Source organism: Cyclopterus lumpus, chromosome 3, assembly GCF_009769545.1.
Source record: "Cyclopterus lumpus isolate fCycLum1 chromosome 3, fCycLum1.pri, whole genome shotgun sequence".
In the NCBI taxonomy this organism is placed as follows: Eukaryota; Metazoa; Chordata; class Actinopteri; order Perciformes; family Cyclopteridae; genus Cyclopterus; species Cyclopterus lumpus.
Window position 1 is genome coordinate 2,408,357 of NC_046968.1, and position 12,226 is coordinate 2,420,582.

Here is a 12,226-nt window from a genome sequence, read left to right on the forward strand (position 1 = left end):
GGACACGACGGCGACCAACAGAGGAGTGGGCTATCCTGTGGTCCTGAGCTCCCTGTTGTGAACATAAGATCATCCTCTGACCTTTGCAGAGACACGCTCACTTAGTTATTGTTGTTGATATGGACCCATGTGCCTGACATAAAGTTGAATTGTTGCCATGGTGAGTGTCTTACTGAACCTCTGCCAGTGGGGTCTGACCAATGTACAACACGCAGGAAGACTGGTGAGTCAATTCCAACGTTCAGAACATGATCTAATTATTGCCAAAAGAATAAAGAAGCAAACACCTAAAGCTAGCACACTTCTCTTGGAGCATCTACGACTGCAGGCGGACACGGCTGCAGCAGCTTTTCCATTTTCATGTTCAATTATGGAGGAATCCCACAAGCACACACACATGCACACACGCACACACACACACACACACACACACACATATGCACACAACACACGGTGCACAACTCGTGCCTTTTTCTCAGATGTGAGCTCATACACAGGTGTGCGATAAGGCTTGGCAGGTAGCAGAGTGAGGGTAGAGTAAGGTCAGAGGCCTGTGTGTGTGTGTGTGTATGTGTGTGTGGGGGGGACTAGTTGGAAGGCAGGGTGGAACACCTGTCTATCTATCTAACTGGTCTTTTCTTTCTGCTAATCCCTCCATATCCCTCTGAAGGGTCGGCCATGTCCAGCTGGACATGGATGATGTAAGGAGGTTGGTGTGGAAAGGAGCAGGCAGATAAACTAGTTACATGAAGTGCGTCACCAAAAGGCCCAGGCCGGCTCACTGCAGGCCAGCTGTAGCAATCCATCTCACACACATGCACCATTACACACACACACACACACACAACTCTGTCTCTTTACAAGCGTCAATCCGATAGGCGTCAACCCGATAGAGAAAGCGATGTCAGTCAGATACACAGCTGATGAAAAGTCTGCGTGGGAGTAAAAAGCCCCGAACGGTGTGTCTTTATTAGTGGAGCCACCGGGCATGAGCCCCCGTAGGCCTGTGCATTCAAACAGGAGGACAGATGACAGTGAGAACACAAGCTGTTGAAAGGAAAACAGCTACAACATGTGCAATAATCAGCCCAGAAAACACATGTTCTCATACGTGACCAATGAACAGATGAATAAATGGCAATGCCAACACATAGGCCTAATACCTGGCTTTGTTGAGACTTGGTCTGTCTATCGATCTCCTCCGCTGCATTTCAGCACCCTGGACAGCACACACACGCACACTCTCTACACACAACAAACAGCAGTATCCGTCTGAGAATAGCTCATAATACTTCATAATCATACATTACATTGTCCAAACCTCCTATTTGAGTTGCGGGGGCACGTAGTTGAGCCGATCCCAGCTGTCATTGTGTGAAGGCAGGGTTCACCCTGGAATCAAACCCGGGCCCCTCTTTGCTGTTGATGCATCATGAATAATGTGGAATTACTGTTCCTTATTAAATGTTGTATTTTGGACTTTGTGGGGAGATACATATATAACAAACAAAACGTGATTTGGATGCTGATTACCGTGGCAACGGTAGAAGCTTTGGCCAGACTTGCCATAGTCCTTCAGGAAGTCCACTGTGTGAAACCCTTATTTTTGTAGATTTTAGCACACTTGTAATGCCCTGCATAAGGATTTGTGTTTGTAATGTTTATGTACTGAAGTGGTTTACACAGATATTGGTATCTTTATTCAAGTTCTCATTGAAAAGTCTACTGCTCTTATATTTCTAAATTATTATCAACCAATAGAATGCCAGGTGTAGCATTGACCAATGAAATAAGCCCTGCCTCGTTGCGGGTGACAAGAGTCTCCCTGACTGGGAGGTACTTTTTTAACTAGTTCATCCACCTGGGCGCTCCAAGGCTTTATTATAGAACTTTCTTCACTGACATTTAATACATATACCAGCGTTATGACCTTTTCTTTCAGAATATTAGCTCCATCGGCCTCCTGTTGGTGTGCTAGAGGGGGACGAACACACCGGGTTTGAGGACATTGGGGGCTTAGCCTGGACCTCTGTAGAAAGACTCCTACCCTGGATGAAAAAGCTCTATTTTAATCCTTTTGATGCACACTGGCACCGTCTTTACATTCAACGCAATATATCCGCCAAAAGTGCCTTAAATCGGGAGTGTGGGAGCCTTTTGGATACCGTACATGGCCAGGGATTAATGTGAATTGTGGTTGAATTACATAAACATCATAGAGGAAAAAAAGCTGCCAATCGTTTATATTAAGTAAAAATATGTGATCTGGAGATCGGCATTGATACTTTCTAGTTGCTAGTCATAATGATATATTGAAAAGGGCAAGAGGAGAGCTGGTAACGTTGACAGCTGTTGAGCTTCAATATGGAGGATCCATTTAGCTCCATTCAGTTCAAATTTGTTTTATATGAAAGAAAATGAAATGTGTTCCGATTTTGTAAAATGTAGTTTGGAATAAATAATATATAATTAGAATATATAACATATAATATATAATAATATAATATATAATAAGAGATATTTTCACATCAATATGAAATGATATTTGAAAGAGAATTATTACTTATTTGACACAAGGTCTCAGCATCTTATAATAATCTTTTTTATTTCCCTTATCATTTGAAAATAGATGAATTTTGTAAAAATGAAAAGTAATTGAGGATGATAATGAATATTTGTAATTACCAGAAGTATTATGGTTAATAACTGTGAAAACAGTGATATTTCCTCTGACAATAAACGTAATATCAATGTTCTATATCGCAACATCCTTAATTGGAATATTAAAAGAGTTTTCTTTCACTCACACACACACACAACATTTTCAAGAACACATAATGGAAAAGAAAACCATAAAATAAATCAACATTGTTACATGTGCTAACTTATAACCCTTAGTTAGTTGCTTCTTTTAGCCTGGACCTGAACATGCTGCTGTTATCTTTTACATCTTGGACAGTCTCTTGTGTTACGAGGACAATCGCACATTCACACACATTAAATGTATTGTCGAGCTCCACATTCAAATGACATTCAGCACTACACTAGAGATAATTGTACAGTAGTTTAAAAATAGAATAACACCATACAGCAATAACAGTGGTTAGTCATAGAATGTAACCGTCTGCTCACGGAATCCTGCAAATTTGCATTTTTCTGTCAAATTAATGTCAGCAGGATTACAGAAAAAAAAATGTATTTTCATGAAACTTGGTGGAAGGGTGTATCAAAGGCCAAGGGGTAACCTTGATGGAGGTCTGCGCTCTCTGTGTGCTTCTCAAGTTAATAATTAGATTTGTTTCACCTTTTATTCATGTATGTTTATTGATTTTGTATGTGTGCTGGTAATGCATACTGAGTACTTTAAATAAGGGTTTGATCACTACGGGACAATATTTTGACTTGTAACACTCCAAATGTATGACTTTTACACCATTATTTCTTTCAGGGGGTGAATCAACTTTTTTAAAAAGCAGAGAACATCCAAACCATCAAACTTCAAACAGAATCCACCGCTCACCACAACAGCAAGTCCCAGCCCTGAAAATATATGGAGGACATATTCCTGCAGCTCCAAAGGGTTCAGGGCCTTTATAAACAAACGGCGTCCAAATAAAGATGTCTTTGCTGGGTCGATCATGCAAAGCAGCTCCACAGCAGCACGTTGTCGGGGATTAAGTAGCTGCTATATTTGCCAGAGAAGATCCTGCGCTCAGTGTTGCTTCATATAAAGAGGTGACATTCAGCCCAGCTGATACACATGCACAGAGACTCCGGCAAGCTGCCCGGCAGCCTGTTGACCTGGGTCAACTATTAGATTCGGACTGGGGAGATCAAATTAGGCCACGGGGCTGACAGCAGCAGCAGGCACCCTGACATGGGTCCTCTAATTGGGTCAACGTTCATTTGATTCACCAAAGACTGTGATGATACGCCATGTGAGCCAGGTCATAACAGCAAAGAATATTCAAAAATTGATATAATAAGAGTTTCTGTTTGAAGTACACTGTGAGATTACGAAGGTGTTTCCAATATGCCATAGAGTCAGTAGATATAGGTACATCTAGTGTATCTATCTATCTATCTATCTATCTATCTATCTATCTATCTATCTATCTATCTATCTATCTATCTATCTATCTATCTATCTATCTATCTATCTATCTATCTATATACTTACCTACCTACCTATTTATCTATCTATCTATCCATCTATATATCTATATATCTATCTATCTATCTATCTATCTATCTATCAACCTACCTACATATCTATCTATCTATCTATCTATCTATCTATCTATCAACCTACCTATCTATCTATCTATCTATCTATCTATCTATCTATCTATCTATCTATCTATCTATCTATCTATCTATCTATCTATCTATCAACCTACCTACATATCTATCTATCTATCTATCTTTCATGTCCGTCCGTCCACCTGTCCATCCATTCATCCATCCATCTATTTTCAGTACCTGGACAGAGGGAAGCGTGAAGAAGATGAAGACAGCCCTCCAGAAGATAAATGACTCCATCTTCATCAGGAGGTCTGGGTCTCTCTACAGCTGGGTGAGCCCCAACCTGTGTGCAGAACACAGACACATCACGTTAAAATGTTTCTCCACTACATTAGACCACAAGCAGAAAATATAAAACAAGTGAGTTTTAAGAAGAGATTTAATAGAGGATACAGAACTTTAGTCCCACATCTCAGTCAGTCAAGACTATAACCATTAGTAGGGTCGTGCTAGAGGATTTCAAGCAGGAGAGTGATCATTTCAGGATTCATAAACAAGCAATACAATCTTTATATCATGATAGTAATCAGTATCACGTTTGTTTTTGTATTGCCAGTTTCACGGTCTAGCTCTGTATTTATTGTATATATAGTAGCTAATTCTATAGTCAGAAGTCAATTGAATACTTTAAAAAAAAACATTTTAATGTCATCATGTATAATCTGATGGCTATATTGTAGTTAGGGTGTGCTCGGTCCCACATAATTAAACAATATAGGAAGAAATCAGAATCCATGAAACAGTTGCAGAGTGCAACAATTGTGCAAATAGTAAAAAAAAATATAAAAACAATATACAATAAATACAAATAAAAGCTGGTTTGATATGGAGTTAAAATCCTGGCAGCAGTGGTTGCTATTAGATGCAGTCTTTGGATGTTTGGTCCTCTGATACCAGAATGAAGTGTGTTGCATTAGCCAAGTCTGGAGGAGATAAAAGCATGGATGACCTGATCTTAGTTAAATGTCCCAGTTGGACGAAGCACCACGTTACTCGTCTGAGCATCAAAAGACATCTTTAAGTCAAGTGGTACACCGAGAGGTAACAGACCTCTTTATTAACATCATTAGATTAGTGTTGATGCTGCTTTGGCTGGGTCAGAAGGGGTAATTAGAAACTACAGGAAGTTCTTCCTCTCAGCGAGGCAACAGGGGGTGGCATGTTCACAGTAAACAAGAGAGGGTCCAGAAGAGACCCATGGGGGTCAAAAGAAGAGCATTAGGGGAAGAGGCATCTAGTCCTAACAGAGAAGAACCTGTTAGACAGATAGGAGACTAACCAATCCAGAGCCACATCACGGATACAGACATATTTGTCAGCTATTGTAATTGTAATGTAAGCAAACAATGAACTAAAATAATAAAGTTCCTCTTCTGCGTTCCTGGAGGAGTGTTAAAAACAACCTTGATGATGTCACAGTGGTTATCTTGGCTTTGCTAAAAAGTCTTTCTTGTCCAAATCGTGACACAGTTTGTGCAGTGTATAAGACATCGATGTTACCGGTAGGTTGCAATATGGGATGTCATATCCAGAATTGTATATGTCTGCATCAATTTTGACAATTCTTTCAAAAGTCAGTTGATTTTATGAAAGGATTCTGAGTAAAGAATGATCTTTTTGGACAAAAGAGTTGAAAGAGGAGACGTAAGCTCATAGGGGTACAACAAAGCTCAAGACCGTGTCCCAGCCTTCATTCCATAGAGCCTGATCCATGGGGCCCATTGAGCCAGCACACTAGCCTTTCTTTTAACCCCGACACCCAGACCTCAGTCCAGCCTCACTTTGCAGCTCATTCACATGAAAATAACTCTGCATTCGGTTATTAGTGCATTTTATAACTTTTAGGACCTAATGATTTAAATACGGGCTAATCATGTGTTCATACTGGGAAGTTGATTTTCCCCAAAACATATAATCCAGCTAAGTTATAGAAGTCTCTTCCCCAGTGAAATGTTATGGGGGAAAGTCTTTTCAGGACAAATGGTATCGCGGCACAGAACTTTAAATTGTCATTCCACCTTTTGGCCACTACGCAACATGTGCTTCTAACTCCAGCACTGTTCCTGGGGACGGGCCACAAACGCATCACGCAGGTAACAGATGTGCTCGGTCTGAAAGATCCCACCTTTACAGATGATGTCACACATTACGATTGGCCACTCTGTGTCCGATTGGCTCTACCAGGTCATTTCTAAACGCTAACTTTTGCCTATCTTCAAAGGTAACAAGCGCTACGAAATAAACAGGCCCAGGATGGGAACCTTTGTTCCCGAAATTGGTAGGCTACCCGTACCGAACAACACGATGTTTCATATGCAATCTCATCAAATTCGCTGCTGAGATTTTGAGGCAATTTAATTACTTTGTCGATTAGCAGTTTTAGAAAACATTTAACACAATTGCTGGAGCAAATTTTTGATTTGACATACATTTTTCGTAAAACTGCCAATATTAAAAAAACTGCACAATTCTCCCCTCAATAATTCTCAGAAGTGTATTTAATGATGAACTAGCATAGGACCGGTGGGCTACGTTGGGACTACAGGAACAACAGCTCTCTTCCTGAGACTCGTTTGTAGCGCCACTTAGCATCATAGCTAGGCTAACATTAGCACTGAGCAACGTAGAAGGGTACATCCAATCAGACGCCGAGTAGGGGTGGGTCGTGAGGGCACCCAGCCAATCAGTTTAGTCTCTCCAACATACAGCACATTAAAATGTGTGACATCATCTGTAAAGGCGGTCCCCGAGCCATCTGTGTGTTATAATTTGACCCCACCTCTCTGGCGTGAACTCTGACGGATCCAGCTGCCATACAAGGTGAACTATTACCCCTATTACAGATGATGTGTCCTCAAGATGATGTCATAATAAAGTTGCTCCTTTATTTCTTATGCTCTCAGTTTCGAATCGACAGCATCGCCAACAAAATGACATAACCACAAAGTATAACTGCAGAAGAGAACCAGAGTGTACTCCTGCATTTCTAATGAAAACTAACTCAATGATTGGTGTTGACGACAATATTTAAAACAAAGAAAAAGCACACATCAAATATAGTTACAGTGTCATAGAGGAGAGTTTATTTTCTGTTTCTTATTAATATAAAAACATCTATTTGGAATGATTGTGTTTGGCGTTTCAGGCTTTTAGATTGCATTATTAATGATTAATTGATGGGATTAATAATGAAACCAATTGGAACGTCCCATCCATCTGGTGATCGTGGCCGCCAGTGTCACACTGCACGCCCTGAGGACTGTTACAGGACTATAGTACGGAGTTATTGCAGGCGGAGGAATCCACCTGCGTCCAGTAAACATGAAGCGCGTGCAGAGCTCACAGCGACTTTCGAAGTTTCTACGCGTTGCACGCGCCGCTGCTGTTCGCGGATTCATCCGCAGCGCCGAGCCCCGGCGGACTGAGTGTGGCGACAAGGAGCCGCCGGGGACCGGGGACCGGGGACCGGGGCGCTTCACGCCTGACGTGAGGGCTCGTGAGGGAGCGAAATAAGCACCTTACCTTCTGAGGGGAAGGGGAGGGGTGCGGGGGGAGGGGGCGATGTCCTGCGCTACCTATGCGCTCTTATGGAGATGCAACATCAGTTCTTTTCCACAAACAGTGCGGTTCTCCACCGAACCCCCGGTCCCCCGGCGTCCACGCCCCGAGTCAAACACACAGGCGCGTCCGAAAAGTGATAGAGAGAGACCGGCGCGGTGTCGCAGGAGATTCAGCGGGTCTCCGGTAAAGTGTCTCCAGGCTCCGGGCGGCGGACAACCCGTCTGACACACAACTTGGGGCTAGAGTCAAGTCACGCACAGACAGACAGCTTCCGTTCATTCCTTTCAAAGTAAAACACATGCAAACGAACGTACTCATTATTATTATTTTTTGACGTGACTCATGTGTTCATGTATTTACATATTTATTTGAAGCTATTCATCTCTCTCCTCTGTAACTTTATACTTTAGATATACTGTATACACTTTCATTTTTATTTTATTTTTTACATTTTCATTTCCTTTATTAATTAATTTTTAAATGTAATATGCCCTACTATTCTATTTTATTGTATTGTATATTTGTAAAAAATGTTTTGCTGCTGCTTCAAGAAATGTCCCCCTGGGGATGAATAAAGTCAAATCTAATCTAATCTAAAGTAAACACCATCCATCTGTAGGCTACTGTGAGAGAGATTGATTGCTGGCTCACTGAACTTGTTTCCTTTATGTCTTGATCTTTAACGTGTCTTGTTGTCATGCTGTCTGTATTAATTAATTCAACCTGTTCTTTCTCTATTGTACTTGTATCCATCCTGATAGAGGGGTCCTCCTCTGTTGCTCTCCTGAACGTTTCTTCACTTTTTTCCCCATGAAAGGGTTTTTTCTGTGTTTTTGGGAGTTTTTCTGATCCGATGTGAGGTCCTGGAACAGGGATGTTGTATGTGTACAGATTGTGCACATTTGTGATTTTGGGCTATACAAAATAAACTGAATTGAATTGAATCAATGTGGGTTCAGAGTTGACGTGTGTGTGGTAGATCCCTTCCATCCTCGGGTCATACACACACTGCTGATTGAGGGGGTAGTTTACTCAGCAGGTTAGCCCATTCAGTTTGGTGGTGACAGCTAACATAGGCTGCATCCCCAGGTTTATTCTTTTGTTTTCCATGTCATTTGTGATGTATAAACACTTTGATGTGAAAATGCTTTGATGTGAAAAAGCCCCCCCCCCTACATGAACTACATTTCCCCCTATCCCAAACCCAAACCAGGGGAAGGAAACACTATTCGATGAGGGAACATACTTCACTGTGAATCACCCCCGTTGTTGTTCCCTTCTCTTACTGATACAAACACCTATCCAAACAATGAAGGTCTCGGGGCTGTCACAATAAATAAACTAATCCAACCCCAAATTAGTGATAGCTGTTGTGGCCTGGAGCACACATTTAACGTTAATCTGCAGAGCTCAAAATGTGTCAGTATTGGCTTTCTATCACTTCATATCAATGTGGAGGCCAATGACCCTAATCATTTTGGGGAATTACATTTTTTTTTTTTAAATTGGTTTGTCTACTGATTAAGAATCTAAGATTACATTTTTGTTTCTGTGTATCTCAACTTTCTATGGTAATTTACATGCTTTAATTCTGAAGGGATATTCAACTCATTTCCGGCTGCACCCTGGTCTGTCTCTGGTAGCTTGACGCATCGCTGCGGAGCCCAGCCTGACGACCAACCCCGTGCCATGTGATATGGAGGAGCAGAAGAGATGTGCTGGAGACCGAGAAATACAAATACAACATGATATAGAAGAGTTTTTTTTTTTTTAAAAGACATGTATAATTAGTATGTTATATATATGTATATACTTTTTGTGAAGCTACACCTCAAACAATGACAACTTGTAAAATGCTGCTGTATTCAGTATGTGTGTATCAAAACATGATATATGGTATTCCTTATGGGTGCACCGTGGCTCAGGGGGAGAACGGGCCTTCCTTCAATCAGAAGGTCAGCGGTTGGAGTGCTTCGTTGACCCTGGTGGATAGAGGCACCTTGTAGACTACCATCAGAGTGTGAATGGGTGAATTACATGTGGTGTGTAGACTAGCAGGGCTCATCATTTACCATCCATGTTCCTACCACACATACTCCAGAGCTCCAAATATGGATTCATCCACCTCAAGAAATACACTTTGTCTTTGAGTAACATCTGCTGAAAACTACTACGATCAGCTGTTTTCAATTGTTTAAAAAAAATGTTATTTAAGTACACTTTACTACTCTTGTGCTCGGGGCTGAGTGCCACACAGGAAAGTCAAAAAGTATTGAGAGACAGATGAACACATTTCTCATTCTTGTTAAGGGAGTTGTTCAATTCAATTCAATTCAGTTTATTTTGTATCGCTCAAAATCACAGATCACAAATCCCCCTCAGAGGGTTTACAATCTGTACACATACGACATCCTCTGTCCCAGGACCTCACATCGGATCAGGAACAACTCCTAAGAAATCCTTTCACATGGAGAAAAAGGGAAGAAACCTTTGGGGACGATGGAGAAGTTAAAACTAACAAAAGTAACAGCAACAGGGGATAGAATAATTAAGATGATTAAAGCAGTAATGGTATTGGCAATACTAACTGCAATACAACTAATAATATACATAATGATACTAGCAGTAGAACCATGATCCATGTAAACCAGGGAGGAGAGAAAGGAAAAAGACTGGAGAAGGAGCAAAGTTAGTAATGTGCATTAATTCATACAGAAGGATGGGCTTCTGCAGGGCCAAGGCAGGAGGCAGGACCCAGGAGGAAGGACCCAAGAGGCAGGAGGAAGGACCCAAGAGGCAGGACCCAGGAGGAAGGACCCAAGAGGCAGGAGGCAGAACCCAGGAGGCAGGACACAGGAAGCAGGACCTGGGTCCAGACAGAACCATGATCCATGTAAACCAGGGAGGAGAGAAAGCAAAAAGACTGGAGAAGGAGCAAAGTTAGTAATGTGCATTAATTCATACAGAAGGATGGGCTTCTGCAGGGCCAAGGCAGGAGGCAGGAACCGGGAGGCAGGACCCAGGAGGAAGGACCCAAGAGGCAGGACCCAGGAGGCAGGACCCAGGAGGAAGGACCCAAGAGGCAGGAGGCAGGACCCAAGAGGCAGGACCCAGGAGGCAGGACCCAGGAGGAAGGACCCAAGAGGCAGGACCCAGAAGGAAGGACCCAAGAGGCAGAACCCAGGAGGAAGGACCCAAGAGGCAGGACCCAGGAGGAAGGACCCAAGAGGCAGGACCCAGGAGGAAGGACCCAAGAGGCAGGACCCAGAAGGAAGGACCCAAGAGGCAGAACCCAGGAGGAAGGACCCAAGAGGCAGGACCCAGGAGGAAGGACCCAAGAGGCAGGACCCAGGAGGAAGGACCCAAGAGGCAGGACCCAGGAGGACGGACCCAAGAGGCAGGACCCAGGAGGAAGGACCCAAGAGGCAGGACCTAGGATGAAGGACCCAAGAGGCAGGACCCAGGAGGAAGGACACAAGAGGCAGGACCCAAGAAGGACGCAAGAGGCAGAACCCAGGATGAAGGACCCAAGAGGCAGGACCCAGGAGGAAGGACCCAAGAGGCAGGACCCAGGAGGAAGGACCCAAGAGGCAGGACCGGTTCCAAGCAGACACAATCACGATCCATGGACACATGTGAGACGAGAAAGCACAAAGACTCTGGGATTGTTGCCAATAACATGAATATTTAGTATGTCCAGCCTGGTCCTAAAAGTAACTTACACTAAGGTTTACACACACAATTAAATGCAGAAACAGCTGAGCACTGAAATGGAAGTCAGAGTTCAAGACTTTCAACATCACAAGTGGACCGGTTTCACATCCTGTCAGCGTCCATCATTCACCTGAGTGTAATACACACCCTGATTATATAGTTCAGAGAAACAGAGCGCCCAACCATCGAGAGGGGGATCAAAGTGTGTGTGTGTGTGTGTGGACTGGGCCGGCAACACACACACACACACACACACACACACACACACACACACACACACACACACACACACACACACACACACACACACACACACACACACACACACACACACACACACACACACACACACACACACACACACACACACACACACACACACACACACACCGCCACTCCAAGGCTTTTATTAAGAGGTGAAGAATAGAAGCTGGCAGTGTATGAAGGGACTGGTTTGGACTAATGAATACATCAAAAAGCTTCAGTCAGCAAATGACCTCAAGGTCCCCATCTGTGCGCTGTATTGAAAGATGGCGTTGTACTTGCAATTATACGGTAGATATAAACCACATATACCAGTCAATATGACAGCCAGTGTGCTCACTCAGAGGCAGATCGTAAATATAGCTTATTGTATAATCTATAT

General features: G+C 42.8%; 1 protein-coding gene across 1 annotated transcript; it reads left to right on the plus strand.

Annotated features, from left to right (window-relative positions):
- Nucleotides 1-10,585: 10,585 nt before the first annotated feature.
- On the plus strand, nucleotides 10,586-11,549 carry LOC117751140 (cyclic nucleotide-gated cation channel beta-1-like). The gene is made up of 3 exons (XM_034562718.1): nucleotides 10,586-10,759; nucleotides 10,851-10,955; nucleotides 10,998-11,549. Exons 1-3 carry the CDS (start codon nucleotides 10,586-10,588, stop codon nucleotides 11,547-11,549), a joined length of 831 nt encoding a protein of 276 aa, XP_034418609.1.
- The last annotated feature ends 677 nt before the right edge of the window (nucleotides 11,550-12,226 follow it).